This window comes from Saccopteryx bilineata, chromosome 1 (assembly GCF_036850765.1).
Source record: "Saccopteryx bilineata isolate mSacBil1 chromosome 1, mSacBil1_pri_phased_curated, whole genome shotgun sequence".
In the NCBI taxonomy this organism is placed as follows: Eukaryota; Metazoa; Chordata; class Mammalia; order Chiroptera; family Emballonuridae; genus Saccopteryx; species Saccopteryx bilineata.
The window spans coordinates 10,554,749-10,574,978 of NC_089490.1; the positions used below are offsets into that span (position 1 = coordinate 10,554,749).

Consider the following 20,230-nt stretch of genomic DNA (forward strand, 5'->3'; position numbering starts at 1 on the left):
CAGCTCCTCGGGGCCACGGGGCCCCCGCAGGGCCAGACTCTCCCCTTCCACAGCTCCTCGGGGCCACGGGGCCCCCGCAGGGCCAGACTCTCCCCTTCCACAGCTCCTCGGGGCCACGGGGCCCCCGCAGGGCCAGACTCTCCCCTTCCACAGCTCCTCGGGGCCACGGGGCCCCCGCAGGCCCAGGCCACCCTGTGAAGGACCAGAAACAAGGCCCTCACGGGCTCCCCTGTCGGACAGGGCGGCGGAGCAGAGCCCCTGTTTGTCCAGCTGGGTCCCTGACCTGTCTCCTGTGCTTCCTGGAATCACTCCTGCCCGCCCCCACCCCCAGGAGAAAGCACAGACAGATGTGGAAATCACTGGGTTTTTATTTCATAACTGGGAAATTCCACGGGAAAGTGAAAGGAGCGTGGGTCCCAGCGAACCGGGGGCGGCCCGGAGGCTGGACGTAGGGCGAGGACCCAGGTCTGCAGGCGGACACCCAGAGCAAGACCCCGGAGAGCCGGCAGCCTTCGCAGGACAGCAGAGGGGCCAGCGCCCAGGGGTGGTTAGAGGGGCAAAAAGTCGAGGACGCCCCCCAGGTGCTGCCTGAGCCAGGGCTGCTGGCGGAAGAGGCTGAGGTGGAAGTCCCTCGGCGGGGGCACCCGGCTGCTGGGGGCTCTCTTGCGGGAGTTTTTATCCCTGGAGCCGCAGGGGTTGTAGAGCCCCCAGCTCACCAGGCCCACCTAGAAGAAAGAGAGAACGGGGACAGGAGGTGGCCGCAGCCCCAGACCCAAGCCCCGACACCCCCGGTTCCTTCCAAGGCCCGCCGTCCATCCCCCCCACACACCCCATGAAGCCAATGCCCAGTAACCCGGGTCCTGCGAGCTTCTCCCTTCTCCTCACCTGAAAAAACCTGAGTTTCCGCTCCAGGAAAACGGCTCCCCCGGATTCCCCTGAGGAAAGACGGGCCGAGAGTCTGTCAGCACGGCACTGCGACCCTGTCCCGGCCTGTGTGCCCGCCTTCCCCTCCGGAGTCCAGGCTCCAGGCTGCGGGGCGAGGGGGTGGGAGCCACTCACCCCTGCAGGGGTTGTCATCCAACTCGGTCCCGCTGCACAGGAACTGGTCTGTCACCGCCTCTCTGACATCTGTCAGGTTGGGGAACATGGTTTTGTCTTGGGAGACGACGTCGATACACTTCTCTCTCTGCAGGGGGCGCAGAAGGAGAGAGGGGAATGGAATGATCAGGCCCAGGGAGACACCGGGGAGTCCAGCCAGACCTGGGGGGACTGGTGACTCAGGGTCCGATGAGGAAAGCCGCCAGAGCTGGCGGAGGCAGAGGGACGTCCTGGGGGGATTTCCAGGGGAGGCCCATCCCCCCCACATACAGCACCTCGGACCTGGCACCCTCACCTCCGTCCCTGTCTTGAGGTTAATGTTCAGTTTGTCCCCGTTCAAGGCCACGAAATGAGCAGGAATGCTCTGTTTGCTCAGAAGTTCGTTCTCTGCAGTCAAGGGGAAGGCTAGGTTGGGGCTGGCCCCTTTACCCAGCATCCCGACTCCTGCCTTGGGGACTGGGGCACAGTCCCAGGTCACCACCGCCAAGCCCGGTCCCAGCTCCGCCCGCACCCGAAGCCGCAGCCCTCACCGTGGTCCCGGCAGGTGCTGCCTGGGGCTCTCCGCAGAGCCATATTGGCCCCCACTGTGCAGGGAAGGCAGATGGGCCTGGGGAGGAGGATGCGGTCAGCCAGACCCACCTTCGGGGCCCCCTCCTCCAGGGACGCCCCCCCCCAGATGCTGGCACCTGGCGTGGGTGGACAGCTTTACTTTCTCGGCCAGCTTCAGAAGGGCAATGTCATCGTCATAGAACTCCAGGATGCCCAGATGCCTCTTGGCAAAGACGTCGAACCCGGGGGAGATGAACGCCTTCTCAATTTGGAATTCTTTGCCCAAGTGGGATTTGGGATCCCCTGCGAACAATACGGCGGATTGGGCTGGGCCAGGGCTCCGTAAGGGGCCGGACTCAGAGGCTAGGGGCAAGGGGTGAGGGCTCCGTTCGCGGGGTGGGGGCCCCGCCTTACCCACGGTCACCCTCCACAGCGCGTGGTCCTCGTCGGCATTGCGGAAGCAGTGAGCCGCTGTCAGGACCCACTGGTCCGAGACGAGGGTGCCCCGGCAGGTCTCCAGGCTCTTGGGCTGCAGGTGAGCAGAGGACCGTCAGGGACCGCTGTGTCTCCGGCCTGTGTGGCCACTTTCCCCTCTGGGGCCCAAGCCCCCTCCCTCCGTCCTGGTACCTTGATGGTGACGTGCCAGGGCGCCCTCTCCTGGGCAGAGGCGTTGGCCGAGAGGTTCCCCACCCCACAGATGTTGTCTACGAGCTTGGAGACATCTGTGGGTGTGAGGAGCGGGCGGGGAAGAGGGCAGGTGAGGGGCGCTGTGAGCAGGTTCCCGCTGCCCCCCCCAGCTCCTCCCTCCCGTCCCGGCTCCTCCCTCCCGTCCGGGCTCCTCCCTCCCGTCCCCGCTCCTCCCTCCCGTCCTGGCTCCTCCCTCCCATCCGGGCTCCTCCCTCCTGAACGGGCTCCTCCCTCCCGTCCCAGCTCCTCCCTCTGTCCCCGCTCCACGCTCACCCAGCATGTGCTCGAAGACCTGGCGCAGGGCCTGCGGGTCCTGCAAGACGAAGGCGTGCCTCTCGCCGTCCTTCTTGGACCCCAGCTCGTTCAGCTCCCTCCAGTCCACGTCCAGGTTGCCCACCCCGATGGCGTAGATGTCTGACGGGGAGGGGGCTGTCAGCAGAATCTGGTAGCTGGGGGAGGGGGGCACGCCCACCTCAGGTCTTCCCCACGGCTGTGCCTCTGCCTGGTTCACTCCCCTGCTCCCCCAGACCTCCCACTGGGTCCACGTTCTTCCCTTCGGAGTCCTGACCCACACAGCACTACCTCAGCACGTCCTCCAGGCCGGCCTCCTCACCGCTGGTTTCCTGTGCCCCGGGCAGCCCCATTCCCTGCCTGCTTCCTGTCGGCACCTTAGCGTGTGAAACCACCAACAGCACCCCCAGGGACTCCTATCTCTCTTACTGAATGACTACCGTGGGTAGAATAGAATTGTGTCTCCCTCCCCCCCAAAAAAAGGATATGTTCAGGTCGTAACTCCTAATACTTGGGAACGTGAACTTACTAGGAAACAGGGCCTCTCCTGATGTGATCAGGTTCAGAGGAGGTCACAGTGCCTTCAGGCGTGCCCTGATCTGATGATGCCTAGGCCACCAGAAGCCGGAGAGGCAGGAAGTACCCTTCCTAGAGCCTCCATGGGGGGCACGGCCGGCCTGGAGCCTCTTGAACGTGGGACACTGGATTTCTGTTGTGTTAAGCCCCCAAGTTTGTTCAACTTGTTGCACCAACCCTAGCAAACTGATACATTGTCCCCTCCGGAGGGACAACCCCTTGCAGACAGGAATTTGTCTCTTTTGTTCTCAGGAGGACTTTTTTAAATCCGTGTCTTTCAACAGCGGGTCCACAGACCGGTGCCGGTCCGCCAGAAATGTCGTGCCAGTCCAGGAAACAGTTAACCAACCGCCCTGCTGTTGTTGTCTTGAGATTACAGACCCAGTGGTCTTAAGTAGAATTCGCTTATGCTCAGGGTGATTGGCTCTTATCAGCCTGGATCAGCGATGAGAATACTACTGAGGTTGTCTTAGATCACCGGTCCCCCAGTGTAAAAAGGTAGAAAAGCATTGTTTTAAGTGACTACATAAATAAGAAGAACCCATGAACACAGCAGAGAGGAAGAGCTTCAGATCTGGTCTTCCTCCACCTGATGGGGGGTCGGGGAGAAGGGCCTGGAGCCCCCCTGCCCCCCGGAGAGCCGGCCCCCACACCATCCAGGCACAGCCCCCCAGGGGGCGTAGGTGCCAGTCAGAAGCCACCTGTTCTCACACCCCGTGGGTTCTCTTTGACTGTTTCTTTTCATTCTTGCTTTTTCTTTCTTATTTTTTTTCTTTTTTTTTAGCGAGAGAGAGAAAGAGCCAGAGAGAGACAGACAGATAGGGACAGACAGGAAGGGAGAGAGATGAGAAGCATCAATTCTTCATTATGGCACCTTAGGTCATTGATTGCTTTGTCATATGTGCCTGGGGAGGGGGGGGGCTACAGCAGAGCAAGTGACCCCTTGCTCAAGCCAGCGACTGTGGGGTCATATCTGGGATCCCATGTTCAAGCTGGTGAGCCCACACTCAAGCCAGCAACCTCGGGGTTTCGAGCCTGGGTCCTCTGCGTCCCGGTCCGATGCTCTGTCCACTGCGCCACCACCTGGCAGGCCACTGCTGCCTCTTTCTAATGGAGTGTTTCTGAGCAGTGGTGCTGAGGAGTGGACAGAGTGGGGTTTGGCTTTGCTTTCCTTAGGCTGGAGTTTTAAAGAGGAATCTGCTTCCTCTTTAAGGGGCAGGTGGGGCAGCTGCGCGTGGGGGTGGGGTGAGGGGTAAAGAACAGACAGGACCCAGGGGAAAGTGAAACTTGGGGGCTCAAAACCAGCTGCCTTCCCTTATCGGGAGCACTCCTCTCTAAAGTTCTTTTCCGGTCAAAGGTCAGTGCAATCGGTATTTCCTCGGAACCCGGGGAATTGTTTTTTTTGGAGTCTGCAGCTGCCAGACCTTTAGTTACTTATCTGCCCTGCTACAGGGAAGTGCCAGGGACAGTCCCTACAGGAATCCGGGGCCTCTTCTTCCTGGAGAGTTTTATGGCTCCGTAAACAGCGATAACCACGATGATGTTGATGCGGAGGGCGACCGCTAACACGCACGCACCGCGGTACTTCCCTGTGTGCGCCCGGCAACATCTCAGCGCTCGCCCCTAGCCACCCACGAGGCCCCGTTGACAGGCGAAGAGACCGCCCACAGCCCCGGCCCAATGAAGACGGAGCCACGGGGGGTGGGGGTGGGGAACCTTGGGGGGGGTTCGGCTCCCGACTCTTCCAGTGACACGCGGCTGCCTTCAGACAGAACGACGCAGCCCGGCTGGGGACGGCGACCACTAGAAAGAGAGCCGAGGCCCCGGAACCCTCGGCTGTGGGCCTCGTGCCCCCGTGGGGCCGCACAGATGTGGGGTGGAGGCTCACCCAGATAGTCCTGCCTCTTCTGCTTGATGTTCAAGACCTCTTTGATGCTGTCCACGGCCGGCTTGGGGGAGCCCCCCATATTGGACTTTCCTAGAACCGGGAGGGATAAGGGATTGTTCAGCTGGGGGGACACGTCACAGAACCCCGGGCCGCCCCGGAGGGCCGGGGAGACGCTCATCCTGGGAACCCCAACACCTGCACTTCCTACCTGTCGTCCAGGCAGGGGGCCGGGGGCTTAATCTCACTTTGTCTCCTTTAATTCTCATGAAATCCCGGGGAGTGTAGGTATCCTCATTTTAGGGACAAGAACACTGTTCTGAGGGGCAGTGTAATGAGGACATAATCAAGAGCTCGACGGCAGAGCCCGGAGCCAATGCACAATCATCCTTCCTTCCAACTAACTCCTAGATGTCAGGCTCCAGGGCCAAGCTCCCTGTGACCTCCCAGGTAGGGACAATAACTAACACTTATCATCACAAAGCACTTTTTACACAAACTGCTTAAATCTCTCTCCATAAATATGGAGTAAGGAAAGGAAGGTAGCTATTATTGGCATCACTGTTGTCGTCATTACCGTTGTCACCTTCAACACTATATATATATTTTTTTAAGTGAGAGGGGGGAGATAGAAAGAGAGACTCCTGCATGTGCCCTGACCAGGATTCACCCAGCAACACCACCCGTCTTGGGACGATGCTCAAATCAACAGAGCTATTTTTAGTGCCTAAGGCCGCCACTCTAGTGAATCGAGCCACCGGCTGCAAGACAGGAAGAGAGAGGGAGAGAAGGGGGAGACAGAGGGAAGAGAAGCAGATGGCCGCTTCTCCCGTGTGCCAGATCAAACCCGGGATGCCCGCATGGTGAGCCAATGCTCTATCCATTGAGCCAACCAGCCAGGGCCTATTTTTTTTAACACTATTTTATGAATAATGTTTGTAAATAACACTGCTTTATAAATAAGACACAGAGGCCCCAAGCGGAAAGAGGGAGAACCAGAATGCAGGCCTCTGACCTCGCCGTGGCACCCTCCCACCGTGCCAACCTCACGCACAGAGACGAGAGCACCCACCGTCTGTCAGAAGGATGATGGCGTGTCGGATTTCCTTCCAGGCCGCCGTGTGCATGCCGAGGCGACCCATTTGGTTATTCATCATGATATAGACACTGTGCAGGGCGTCATGGATGTTGGTACCAGTTCCATTTTCGTGGTCTGGAATGTGCGAAGAGGAAGGAAGAAGGGAATCATTCTTATTCCTCCCCCCAATCACTGGAGGTGAAATCATCAACTGGTTTGATAAACTCAGACCTCAGATACCCAGACAGAGATCGGGCATCGTTGACCGTTCAGGCATTAAGAGACATTCCCCCTTAGACTTCGTGCTCAGTGCATAGCAACCACCCACGGCCACTCTGAAGTCCCCAGACGCAAAAATGGGTTTTCCAGAGAGCCCGGGTTGTGTTAGCGCCTGCTGCGGGCCTGTGGGTGGTGTACCATGACGTGGGAGCCCACGGCACCGAGCCACGAGAACCAGGCCGTGCGGCACTGGCATCAGAGAGGAGCCGGGACCTGCAGGGCGCGCTGGACGTGCAGCACGCCCTAGAGCGACCCGGGCGTTGGCGGGCGCCGGGACTCCCCCACCAGGAGCTGGACTTAGAAACCTGGGGAAGGGACCAGAGCCCCCGAGCCCCGAGCCCCGAGACTTGAGTGCGACCCGCGGGCCCCGCCCCCAACCCGCCCGGATCTCTCTGCAGGCGACGCGTCCCTTCTCCCTCCCATCACCTTCATCTGAGGACACCCCTACCTTTATAGTTGATGTTCTCCAGGCTGTTGAGCACTTCGGTCACGTCCCGGGAGCTGTCGTTCAGGACAGACAGGATGGTTTTGGGCTTCGAGGCAAAGGTGATGATGGCGACGCTGACGTTGATCTCAAAGCTGAAGATCTGTGAAGGGAAGTGAGAGGCGGCGTGAAGGGCCCCGAGACCGAAGGGTTGCGGGTGAGAGAGCTCGCAGAGGGCCCTGGAGGAGGCTGAGAACCCGGCTGGCAAAGGCAAGGTCCGTGCCTGGACACTTACTGGGAACCACCACTCAGAGGATCTCCAGGAACTGACACGGGTTGACCACCTACACGCTCTTTGATAGGCTCACTCCTCACTGAATCTTCACAGCCATTTTTTTTTGGGGGGGGGGGGGGGCAGATGGTCCTTATTTTGCAAATGAGGACATTGCGACTTTGTAACTTGGCCCCAGGTCACACTACTGGTAAGAGGTGGAGGCAGGAATTGAACCTATGGGTGCAACGCTTAGGCACCCAGCGGGCACATTCTGAAGCCTCAAGGTAAGTGACTTAACTTTAAGTCTTAAGGGAGACCCTAATCTGACCAGGCGGTGGCGCAGTGGCTAGAGCGTTGGAGGAGGACCCAGGTTCGAGACCCCGAGGTCGCCAGCTTGAGTGCGGGCTCATTTGGTTTGAGGAAAAGCTTGAACCCAAAGTCACTGGCTCCAGCAAGGGGTTACTCAGTCTGCTGAAGGCCCGCAGTCAAGGCACATATGAGAGAGCAATCAATGAACAACTAAGGTGTTGCAACGCGCAATGAAAAACTAATGATTGATGCTTCTCATCTCTCTCCGTTCCTGTCTGTCTGTCCCTGTCTATCCCTCTCTCTGACTCACTGTCCCTGTAAAAAAATAATTAAAAAAAAAAAAAGTGTGATCCTATAAACGGAATCCACGCTTCCCTTCGCAGCACGCACCAGGTCTGGGAAGACTCGCGGAAGGAGGTGGGCTGTCCGTGGGATTCGAGCAAGGGGAGGAGACAGACAGAGACAGTGGGTGCGGGAGCAGCGGCCCCGCCCCCGGGCTCCCATTCCCTGACCCTGTCCACCATGCGTTCGGCGCTGGCCTTGAAGATCTTGAAGTCTTCTTCCTTCACACTCTGCGAGGCGTCCAGCAGCAGGTACAGGTTCAGGTGCCCCGATCGCTGGATTTGGATTGCTCGGCCCACGCTTTCTAGGGGGAAGTGTGGAAGGGGAGGATTCAGACGGCTACCTCCTCCCTGCTCTCCAGAGAGGGGCTGGGAGGCCGAGGCCCCACGACCCCTGCCCAGCAGCCTGCCGTTCCCCTGCAGACACTCACCCTTCTTCTTCTGGGTGGGATTGGTGGACCCAACCACGTGGGCCAAGGAGGTGCCCAGGGCAGGGGCCACATCCTCGGGAAAGTCATAAGAGTAGGGTTCTGTGGGCAGAGCCACCGGGATCAGCCGGGGCCGAGGGCTGGGTGCCCAGGCCTCTTGGGAGGGTCAGGGTGGCTACTCACGGCGGCAGATGGGCTCTGTCCCACTCCAGACGCCATTGCCTTGGCACTCCCGCTCCTCGGACCCTGTCAGCACCAGATTTGAGGAGCAGCGGTAGCGGACCTTGTCCCCAAGACCAAACCGGGACCCCGTCCGCACCGAGCCCAACGAAATGCCCGGGTTGGGGCAGTGGCCAGCTGCAAGTGAGCAAAGGAAGATGGAGGTGAGCAGGGACCCGCCCCCTTGACCTCTGACCCTGCTCACCCATCCTCCTCCTCTGTCTCTCCCTCCTCTCCTGCCCCCCCAGAACCTCTTTGGGCCCCTTGGTCGCCCCCTTGGGTGTGGATAGAAAACCCGAAGGAGGGTCAGATGTTCAGAGCTCAGTGGCCTCGGTTGCCAGCTGAAGCCCCCCTAGTCCCAGACCGGGGGCTCTGTCTGCGTCCATCCCAGAACCCAGGGGAGATGCTGGCAGAGGAGTCCACTCCACAGAGGACACTGGCACTTCCTAAACCGCAGTGAGTCATCAGTACAGACCCACCAGCGTAAAACTGGCTAAAGCAAAAAAGATAGCTCAGCCCTGGCCGGTTGGCTCAGCGGTAGAGCGTCGGCCTAGCGTGCGGAGGACCCGGGTTCGATTCCCGGCCAGGGCACACAGGAGAAGCGCCCATTTGCTTCTCCACCCCTCCGCCGTGCTTTCGTCTCTGTCTCTCTCTTCCCCTCCCGCAGCCAAGGCTCCATTGGAGCAAAGATGGCCCGGGCGCTGGGGATGGCTCTGTGGCCTCTGCCTCAGGCGCTAGAGTGGCTCTGGTCGCAACATGGCGACGCCCAGGATGGGCAGAGCATCGTCCCCTGGTGGGCAGAGCGTCGCCCCTGGTGGGCGTGCCGGGTGGATCCCGGTCGGGCGCATGCGGGAGTCTGTCTGACTGTCTCTCCCTGTTTCCAGCTTCAGAAAAATAAAAAAATAAAAAAAAAAAAGATAGCTCATTCCAAGTGTCAGACAGGATCTGAGTCCACTGAACCCAGTTATATCTCTGGGGAACCAGTGAGACTGCCTACCAGCCTCCACTGAACCCAACACGCCCACTGAGACCCAGGATTTCACGCCTAGACAATATGCTCCAGAGATACCGGGGCACGGACAGACAGATGTCACGTACAAGAATGTTCACGGAGCTCTCCTCATAATAGCCCCAAGCTGGGAATAACCCAAACACCCATCAACAGATACACAAATAAATTGTAATATACTCATATAATGTAACTATGTAGCAATTAAAAAAACAAGCTGCGGATACCCAGGGCCACGTGGATAAATCTCATAGGTAGAATGTCAAATAAAGGGAGCTGGGTGCAAAAGGTCACATCCTGTGTGCAGTTCCATTCCTGCGAGGTGGTAAGGGCTCAACGAACCCAGGAGGCAGAAGTCAGAAGCTGGGTGCTCTTGAGGGAGGCGACAGGGACCCCCCTGCAATGTTGGATGTGTTTTCTCTCTCTTGGGTGGTGATCACATGGGTGGGTACATGTGTGAAAATTCATCCAGCTGATTCTTTAAGATTGGTACACTTGACTGGAGGTAGATTTTTACCTCAGTTTTCAAGTCGGTTACATTTATGTTTGCATACATGACTCTTGTCAGCGTCAAGGACGTGAGCAGGAAGCCAAACGCTGGGCCACCGGGAAAGGGAATGGTCCTGACGTCTCCTGGGCCGTTACGTAAAGTGTGCTCAGAACTACGACCCAGGAACCTCCCTGAACCCCCAGGTAAAGGCGGCTTCAGAGAACCGCGGGAGCCCCACTCTGTCAAGCAGAGCCCTGCGCCATTCACCGGGACGGTAACAACCATGACGGAAGTGTGTGTGGCTCTCACCAGATTCCAAGGGCTGTGCTAGACGCCTACGAACATCGCCCCACTCCCCCCACCTGACAACCCCGCTGAACCTCTCTGTGCCTCTGTGTTCACGTCCGAAAGTCGGGAGCTAGTCGGCACCCTGACCACCCCTGTGTTACAGACGAGGAAACGGAGGCAGAGGGAAGATGAAGAACGTGCCCACGTCCGTCCGTCGAGGGGCCGGTGGCAGGGCCCTCGAGCACAAGGCCCTCCGCCCAGCCTCATCCCTGTAACCCCTGTAATCCCTGTAACCCCTGTAACCCCTGTAATCCCATGGAAGCCTGAAGGCCAGTCTTGCTTTGAGGCGTTTGGTTGGAAAAGCCAGACCCTGTGCGGAGCCTTCGGGTTGGGTCTGAAGCCCAGCACCAGCTGCCTTGGGCCAGGCTGCCTCCAGGCCGGTGATGTGTGTGTGGCCTGTGGGTCCCCACTGACCAACATCCGGGAATATTAGCTGGACACTAGACACGCCAGGCCCCTCGTGCCCCACCGAGGCTCCCGGGACGCGCGTCTGTCCCCGGGCCCCCACGCAGCGCCCGCCGGGGGTACTCACCCCCGTTGTCACAGACGGTCGTCTCCCCGTCCCACATGCCGTTGGGGCGACACCGCCTCACGGGGGAGCCCCGCAGCACAAAGCCGTCCTCACACTCGAAGGTCAGGTTGCCGCCCACTGGGTGGGACCCCAGCCGTGGGGTGTACATGCCATTCTCAAAGGAGACGGGGGCCGGACAACGGACAGCTGAGGGAGGTGAGGGCGGTGGGGACACAGGGGTGGGTGGGTCACACTCAGGCTGGGCACCAAGTGTGTCACGTCCATCTGGATGCCCGGGGCCAGCCAACTGGCCGTCTGTCTGCCTATTAGGCCGATGCTCGCAAAATCACTGCTTTGGGTAACTGGTGATTTCACACTGTTCAGCCTAATAGGCTGATAAGTAGCTACTTCTCTCAGCCCCTGAGGGCCGCGGTCACCCCAGCCCCTCCCCTGGAGTCCTTAGATGTCCCGTGAGTGGGCACAGTGGGGACTCTAGGACCACCCGCATCCTTTCTTAAAGACCAGTACCATGCGGTCCACTGTTAAGTATTTTGAAAACCACCCCTGGGGTTTAGCACCCCCCCCGCCCCGCCCCGTCTCCATCAAAGCCTGAGCACAACGCCTTCCCGTGGGAAACTGATGTTTCCCGCTATTTTGCAGAGCCCCACGGAAGGTCAGCATGGCCATGCCTCCCACACCGTCCACTCAGGTTAAGCCCCACGCCAACCACATCCTCAAACAGGGGCACCCTGGGCGACGCCCGGGGCCGGGCGGGGAGCCTCACGTTTGCAGACCGCCTTCCGCGACGGGGCGGATCTCGGGGTCCGCCACTGCCCACTGCTCAGGCACAGCCTGGACGCTGGCGACGGGTAGCGGCCGGGCGGGCAGGAGTAGACGAGGACGCTGCCGGGGGCCCAGCCGTGGCTGAGGGTGAAACTGCCGCCGGAGATCTGCACGTCCTGAGGGCAGGAGGGGGCGACTGCAGCCAGGCCTGGGGAGCGGGGAGGAGATGCAGAAGAGGAGGAAGGAGGGAGGCCCTGTCCCAAACCCTGGCCTCAGGGACCAGGCAGGGAGGCTAACCCACACGGCTGCTTCCAGCGTGGAAACTCCCGGGCTCCCGGGCACACCCCTCCCCTGCTCCTTCCTACCTGGGGACAGATGCAGCATGCAGAGCAGAGCCACTAGCGCGCTCATGGTGTCCACCTCAGGGCCAGGGACAGGCAGCGCCCGGCGAGAGGGAAAAGGTCACCTGACTTCCCGAAAACCAGAGCTGGCTCAGCAGCTGGCTCGTGTGCTGCCAGAGAAGAAAACCAGGGAGTGAACCAGGGAGTGGTAAGAGGGGTGTGTGTGTGGGGGGGGGGTGGCCTTGGCTGGGAGAAAACAGCACTCGGGGCGAAGCATGTGCCCCGAGACCCAGGACACCCCGCCGCCGTGTCTCCGCCACAGCCCCGGTGCCGCACCGGTCTCCGCCCGGCGTGGACACACACCCGAGCACACACGCTCTGGCGCGAGAAGTCTGAAGTGCACAGGCCGACCAGCTGCCCAAGAGATTGCAAAACCACTCATGTAGACACAGTTTCAGTTTTCTTTTGGGATGTGACAAGTGGATTTTACTTCTTGTAAAAAAAGAAAAGAAAAAAAAAAAAGCCGGGGAGTAGTATTGTCTTCTTGGACGTAGACCTCCGGGAGACTGAGGCTAATTTTCTTAGCAGCTCTTGATACATAAGAGTTCTCACAATCTTTTTTTTTTTTTTTTTTCCCTGTAGCTCTTCCCCAGAGAGAATCTGGGGATTAAAAAAAAAAAGTGAAATCAACAGTTTTAGAAATGGAAAAAATGTCTAGAACACTTTTATGGAAAGTCCCGTAGAGAAAATTCCCAACTTGGAATATAAATAAAATTTGAGTTGGTTACTCAAAGGAATAAAAGTATTTGAGAGTTTGGGGCGCGTCTTTAAGTTACAACTTGTGTCGTATGAAAGGCAAGAGGCAAAGAAACTCCGAGCTACTGTGTTAGCCTCCCCACCCCATGGGAGTCTCTGTAGTACTTCATCAAATAATGGGAGGTAGAAATGAAAAACAGTGCTCAAAAATGAAGTTGAGGGCCCTGGCCAGTTGGCTCAGTGGTAGAGCGTCGGCCTAGCGTGTGGATGTCCTGGGTTCAATTCCCGGCCAGGGCACCCAGGAGAAGTGCCCATCTGCTTCTCCACCCGTCCCCTTTCTCTCTCTCTCTCTCTCTCTCTCTCTCTCTCTCTCTCTCTCTCCTCCTCCCGCAGCCATGGCTCAATTGGTTTGAGCAAGTTGGCCCTGGCCACTGAGGATGGCTCTGTGGCCTCGCCTCAGGTGCTAAAATAGCTTAGTTGTTGAGCAACAAAGCAATGGCCCTAGATGGGCAGAGCATCACCTGGTAGGAGGCTTGCCAGGTGAATCCCGGTCGCAGCGCATGTGGGAGTCTGTCTCTCTGCCTCCCTGCCTCTCACTTAAAAAAAATAAAATAAAGTTGAGCCTGACCTGTGGATGGAGCTTCGACTTGGAACGCTGAGGTCACCGGTTTAAAACCCCAGGCTTGTCCAGTTAAGGCACATATGAGAGGCAACTACTATGAGTTGATGCTTCCAGCTCCTTCCCCATCTCCCACCTTTCTCTCTCGCTCTATCCTCTGTCTAAAATCAATAAATAACATCTTTAAAAAAAGATGAAATTGAGTCTGACCAGGCGGTGGCACAGTGGATAGAGCGTCGGACTGGGATGTGGAGGACCCAGGTTCGAGACCCTGAGGTCACCAGCTTGAGCGCAGGCTCATTTGGTTTGAGCAAAGCTCACCAGCTTGAGCCCAAAGTCACTGGCTCGAGCAAGGGGTTACTCGGTCTGCTGAAGGCCCGTGGTCAAGGCACATATCAATCAATGAACAACTAGGTGCCATAACAAAGAATTGATGCTTCTCATCTCTCTCTCTTCCTGTCTGTCTGTCCCAATCTATCCCTCTCTCTGACTTTCTCTGTCTCTGTCACAAAAAAAAAAAAAAAAAAATGAAGTTGAGCCTGACCAGGTGGTGGCACAGTGGATAGAGCGCCGACTTGAGACACTGAGGACCCAAGTCAAAACCCCAAGGTCACCGCCTTAAGCACAGACTCATCAGCTTGAACGTGAGGTCGCTGGCTTGAAGCCCAAGGTCACTGTCTTATGCCCAAGGTCACTGGCTTGAGCCCAAGGGCGCTGGCTTGAGCAAGAGGTCACTGGCTCTGCTGGAGCCCCCCGGTCAAGGCACATATGAGAAAGCGATCAATGTACAACTAACGCTACTACCAACTGATATTTCTCAACTCTCTCCTTCCTGTCTGTCAGTCTGTCTCTCTTTTCTTCTCTCTGTCTCTCTCTCCTGCTTACAAAAAAAAAGAAGTTGAAACATCTCTCAGGTGCTCAATTATATTTGTGGAAACTTTTTTTTCTTCTTTTTTTTTACATTTTTATTTATTTATTTATTTATTTTTTACAGAGACAGAGAATGAGTCAGAGAGAGGGATAGACAGGAACGGAGAGAGATGAGAAGCATCAATCATTAGCTTTTCATTGTGTGTTGCAACACCTTAGTTGTTTATTGATTGCTTTCTCATATGTGCCTTGACCGCGGGCTTTCAGCAGACTGAGTAACCCCTTGCTGGAGCCAGTGACCTTGGGTTCAAGCTGGTGGGCTTTTTGCTCAAACCAGATGAGCCCGCACTCAAGCTGGCGACCTCGGGGTCTCGAACATAGGTCCTCTGCATCCCAGTCCGATGCTCTATCCACTGCGCCACCGCCTGGTCAGGCTGAAAATTCTTTTGCCTTACAAATAACTCCACATGGCCTGACTTGTGGTGACTCAGTGGATAAAGCATTGACCTGGAACGCTGAGGTCACTGGTTCTAAACCCTGGACTTGCCCGGTCAAGGCACATATGGGAGTTGATACTTCCTACTTCTCCCCTCTTCGCTCTCTCTCTCTCTCTCTCTCCTCTCTAAAATGAATAAAATAAAAAAAAGAAATAAAAAGGAATAAATAACTCCTCAGAAAGACACCTACAGAAAGCGAGTCACCCTTGGACAGGACTGACTGAATGTGGGAAGACTGTGACACCCTCGATTTGGGGGTCCCAACGCTGCTGCTACGACAAAGCTGCTGGCTCCTCCCTGACCCCTGTGTCTGTTCCCCTCCTCTACACTAAGAGATGTTTAGCAGGACACACGGCCACCCAACTAAAGACTACATCTCCCAGTATCCTTTGCAAGCTGCTGGCCTGGTTACATGGCTCTGGCCAATAGAATGCGAGTAGAACTGCCCTGTGTAACTTCCCTAAAATAGGAGGGGAGTCTGCCCTTCCCTTCAGATGCACTGGATTATAAATCTGACGCTGACTCAAGAACAGCATCTTGGGGACGGTGGAGCCAACGGTGGAGCTGAGGTCCCTGACACACTGTTGGTGTCACACCAGCCCCGCCCACCTACTTCAGCTCTTACAAAAGAGACTTAAACTACCTCAAGGGTGGTGCTCATATTAGAGATGTTCACAAATAGTCTGGCTTTGTCCCTTTTCAGACAGTCACATGGCAGGACTGAAGTTCCCCACCCACTAGCTTGGCCAATGAAACCTGAGTATGAGTGGCACGTACCACTTCTCGGTGGCAGCTTGATGAGTCAATAACGCAGTGTCCACCACGTTCTCTCTCCCTCTGTGTGGCAACGCTTGAGGTGGTGGCTGCTCCATCACCCTAGATCCCCGAGAAGCACTGCTGACCATCAGTAACTATGTAACATGAGCCACAAACAAACTTTAGTGGTTGTAATCCACTGCATGACCTCTGCCGCAGGGAGAATGCCACCCAGAATGTAAGGGCTTAAGACAGTGACTTATTTGGCCCTGGCTGGCTGGCTGGCTCAGTGGTAGAGTGTCAGCCCGGCATGTGGATGTCCCAGGTTCAATCCTCAGGCAGGACACACAGGAGAAGCAACCATCTGCTTCTCCACTCCTCCCCTTCTCGCTTCTCTCTCTCTCTCTCTCTTCCTCTCCTGCAGCCATGGCTCCACTGGAGTGAGTTGGCCCAGGCACTGAGGATGGCTCCATGGCCTGCACTTCAGACACTAAGAAGAGCTCAGTTGCTGAGCAATGGAGCAATGCCCCAGATGGGCAGAGCATCGCCCCCTAGTGGGCATGCCGAGTGGATCCCAGTTGGGGCACATGCAGGAGTCTGTCTCTCTGCCTCCCCTGCTCTCACTGAATAAAAAAAAAAAGAAAAAGGAAAAAAAAGGGAAAATGACTTATCCCTCTCATGACTCTGGGCTAACCTGGTGGTTCTCCTGCTGGTCTTGCCTGGGCTCACTCCTGCAGCTGCAGTCGTCTGAGGGCCCCGCTCGGTGGGGACAGTGGGACAGCTGCAGCTCACTTCCCCGGGGCCCTCCACCCGAGCCCCTCAGGGTGCGGCTGTTGGGGCAGCAATCCGAGATCCTGAACCTGAGCAGCAAGGTCCCTGGAGGCTTGTCCTCAGAAGTTTCGGAACACCTCTCCCACCCCGTTCTGTGGGCCACAGCCAATGACAGGGCCAACCCAGAGCTAATAGTGAGGGAGACTTTACCTCTTGTTGGGAGGAGTGGCACGGTGTCACCGCAACGAGGCGTGCACACCTAGAGAGGAGACAGCCATGACCATAGTCTGCCAACCGTGACGGTAACCAAGATCTGGGGTTTGTTTGCGACTGGGGGGGGGAACAATGTAAATCCTCACCTGACTGAATTCTTTTTTCTATTGTTTTTTTTTGTATTTTTCTGAAGTTGGAAACGGGGAGGCAGAGAGACAGACTCCCGCATGCGCCCGACCAGGATCCACCAGCATGCCCCCAGGGGGCAATGCTTTGCCCATCCGGGGCGTCACTCTGTTGCGACTGAGCCATTCTAGTGCCTGGGGCACAGGCCACAGAGCCATCCTCAGCGCCCGGGCCAACTTTGCTCCAGTGGAGCCTTGGCTGCAGGAGGGGAAGAGAGAGACAGAGAGGAAGGAGAGGGGGAGGGGTGGAGAAGCAGATGGGCGCTTCTCCTGTGTGCCCTGGCCGGGAATCAAACCCAGGACTCCTGCACGCCAGGCCAATGCTCTACCACTGAGCCAACTGGCCAGGGCCTCCTGACTGAATTCTTAAGCTACGGAATTTTGGGTGCCTCTTTAAGCCACTGCTATGGGCTAAACTGCATCTCCTCCCCCCAAAATTCATACATGAAACTCTAACCCAAAATGTGACCATATTGGAGGAGATTACTGAGCTGATTAAAAGGTAATTACAGGCCCTGGCCGGTTGGCTCAGAGGTGGAGTGTCAGCCTGGCGTGTGGAAGTCCCGGGTTCGATTCCCGGCCAGGGCACACAGGAGAGGCGCCCATCTGCTTCTCCACCCCTCCCCCTCTCCTTCCTCTCTGTCTCTCTCTTCCCCTCCTGCAGCTGAAGCTCCACTGGAGCAAAGATGGCCCGGGCGCTGAGGATGGCTGCTTGGCCTCTGCCTCAGGTGCTAGAATGGCTCTGGTCGCGACAGAGCGATGCCCAGGATGGGCAAAGCATCGACCCCCTGGTAGGTGTGCCGGGTGGATCCCGGTTGGGCGCATGCGGGAGTCTGTCTGACTGCCTCCCCGTTTCCAGCTTCAGAAAAATACAGAAAAAAAAAAGGTAATTACAGTTGAATAAGGTCATCAGGGTGAATCCTGATCTGATCTCTCTCTCTCTCTCCCTCTCTCTCTCTCTATCCCGCCCTTTCCATGTCTCCCCCCAAGTGTTACAGAGAAAAGGCCATGTGAGGATGGCCATCTGTGAGCCAAGGAAAGACCTCTCACCAGAAAGAGGCCCTGCTGACACCCTGATCTTGGACTTCCAGCCTCCGGAACTGTGAGAAATAAACATATGTTGTGGAAGCTGCTTCGTCCATGGTATGTTGTTTTGGCAGCTCAAGTAGACCAATACATCTGCCCAATTAATGTCTAATAATGTCTGTGGGAGAAAGGCTGTAAACTGACCAAGTCCCTATAGCCTAGGGCAGGGGTCGGGAACCGTTTTGGCTGAGAGAGCCAGGAACACCACATATTTTAAAATGTAATTCCGTGAGAGCCATACAACAACCCGTGTACATTACACATTATCCAATAAAAATTTGGTGTTGTCCCCGCAACCATGAACATGAGCGGTAGGAAATGAATGGATTGTAATACATGAGAATGTTTCTTTTTAAATATTTTATTTAGCCTGACCAGGCGGTGGCGCAGTGGATAGAGCATCGGACTGGGATGCGGAAGACCCAGGTTCGAGACCCCGAGGTCGCCAGCTTGAGCGCGGGCTCATCTGGCTTGAGCAAAAAGCCCACCAGCGTGAACCCAAGGTTGCTGGCTCCAGCAAGGGGTTACTCAGTCTGCTGAAGGCCGGCGGTCAAGGCACATATGAGAAAGAATCAATGAACAACTAAGGTGTTGCAACGCGCAATGAAAAACTAATAATTGATGCTTCTCATCTCTCTCCATTCCTGTCTGTCTGTCCCTAATTATCCCTCTCTCTGACTCATTCTCTGTCTCTGTAAAAAATAAATAAAATAAAATAAAATAAACTTTTTAAAAAATATTTTATTTATTGATTTTTAGAGAGAGAGGCGTGAGAGAGAGAGTAAGAGAGAGAGAGAGAAGGGGGAGGAGCAGGAAGCATCAACTCCCATATGTGCCTTGACCAGGCAAGCCCAAGGTTTCCAAACGGCGACCTCAGTGTTACAGGTCGACGCTTTATCCCACTGCGCCACCACAGGTCAGGCGAGAATGTTTTATATTTTTAACATTATTTTTTTTGTTAAAGATTTGTCTGTGAAGCCCTGGCCGGTTGGCTCAGCGGTAGAGCGTCGGCCTAGCGTGCAGAGGACCCGGGTTCGATTCCCGGCCAGGGCACATAGGAGAAGCGCCCATTTGCTTCTCCACCCCTCCGCCGCGCTTTCCCTCTCTGTCTCTCTCTTCCCCTCCCGCAGCCAAGGCTCCATTGGAGCAAGGATGGCCCGGGCGCTGGGGATGGCTCTGTGGCCTCTGCCCCAGGCGCTAGAGTGGCTCTGGTCGCAACATGGCGACGCCCAGGATGGGCAAAGCATCGCCCCCTGGTGGGCAGAGCATCGCCCCTGGTGGGCGTGCCGGGTGGATCCCGGTCGGGCGCATGCGGGAGTCTGTCTGACTGTCTCTCCCTGTTTCCAGCTTCAGAAAAATGAAAAAAAAAAAAAAAAAAGATTTGTCTGTGAGCCAGATGCAGCCATCAAAAGAGCCACATCTGGCTAGCAAGCCATAGGTTCCCGACCCCTGGTCTAGGGCTTCGTTTAAGACTGAGCTCTAAGCCTGACCTGTGGTGGCACAGTGGATAAAGCGTCGACCTGGAAATGCTGAGGTCGCCGGTTTGAAACCCTGGGCTTGCCTGGTCAAGGCACATATGGGAGTCGATGCTTCCAGCTCCTCCCCCTTCTCTCTCTGTCTCTCTCTCCACTCTGTCTGTCTCTCTCTCTCTCCTCTCTAAAATAAATAAATTAATAAAAATTGTTTAAAAAGTTAAAAAAAAATAAGACTGAGCTCTTTCCTACACCCTTGGCTGCAGTATGGTGTGGGGGGTGGTGCACTCTTATGAGGATTCCTGTTTATACCTTAGATATATGACTTTGTATCAGAAACTTCCTTGTTTTACAAATGGATTTGTTCTCTGCACTGTATAATAAAGCTGGCCAGGGGTTTTTGCCTTTTATTCCTGTATGCCATCAGCCTATAGGAGGCCTCCTGATTTCATCCTTTTTCTTTCTGTATTGTTGTTTTTGTTTGTTTGTTTTTGTATTTTTCTGAAGTTGGTAACAGGGAGGCAGTCAGACAGACTCCCGCATGCGCCCGACCAGGATCCACCCGGCACGCCCACCAGGGGCGACGCTCTGCCCATCTGGGGCGTTGCTCTGTCGCAACCAGAGCCATTCTAGCACCTGAGGCGGAGGTCATGGAGCTGTCCTCAGTGCCTGGGCCAACTTTGCTCCAATGGAGCCTTGGCTGCAGGAGGGGAAGAGAGAGACAGAGAGGAAGGAGAGGGGGAGGGGTGGAGAAGCAGATGGGCGCCTCTCCTGTGTGCCCTGGCTGGGAATCGAACCCGGTACTCCTGCACGCCAGGCCGACGCTCTACCACTGAGCCAACCGGTCAGGGCCTGTGTTTATTTCTTAATCTCCCACGTTCTCCCTCAAGACCTGGACAATTATGAGTTGCGCTGGTTTGCGGCAAATGTCTTTAAAAGAAAGGGCCTTTAGCCTGACCTGTGGTGCCTCAGTGGATAGAGCATCGACCTGTAACGCTGAGGTCGCCAGTTCAAAATCCCGGGCTTGCCTGGTCAAGGCACATACAACAAGCAACTATGATTGATCTCTCCTGCTTCTCTTCCCA

General features: G+C 56.3%; 1 protein-coding gene across 1 annotated transcript; it reads right to left on the reverse strand.

The window, feature by feature from the left end:
- Positions 1-350: 350 nt before the first annotated feature.
- C2 (complement C2) lies at positions 351-12,277 on the reverse strand. Its single transcript, XM_066262118.1, has 18 exons — positions 11,945-12,277; positions 11,581-11,787; positions 10,818-11,003; positions 8,403-8,576; positions 8,223-8,321; positions 7,963-8,096; positions 6,892-7,030; positions 6,159-6,299; positions 5,090-5,179; positions 2,608-2,748; positions 2,275-2,369; positions 2,062-2,176; positions 1,785-1,950; positions 1,629-1,705; positions 1,394-1,485; positions 1,060-1,186; positions 886-935; positions 351-725 (listed from the first exon to the last, which is right to left on the reverse strand). Exons 1-18 carry the CDS (start codon positions 11,988-11,990, stop codon positions 549-551), a joined length of 2,256 nt encoding a protein of 751 aa, XP_066118215.1. The 5' UTR covers positions 11,991-12,277; the 3' UTR covers positions 351-548.
- Positions 12,278-20,230: the final 7,953 nt, after the last annotated feature.

Excerpts from the sequence above, each read along its gene's own strand:
- C2 (XM_066262118.1), bottom strand. The coding sequence starts at position 11,990 with ATGAGCGCGCTAGTGGCTCTGCTCTGCATGCTGCATCTGTCCCCAG. Across the intron at positions 8,322-8,402 it reads GACAGAGCCCATCTGCCGCC|AACCCTACTCTTATGACTTT; the intron begins GTGAGTAGCCAC and ends CTCTGCCCACAG. Across the intron at positions 2,749-5,089 it reads GAAGAGGCAGGACTATCTGG|ACATCTACGCCATCGGGGTG; the intron begins GTGAGCCTCCAC and ends CCTCCCCGTCAG.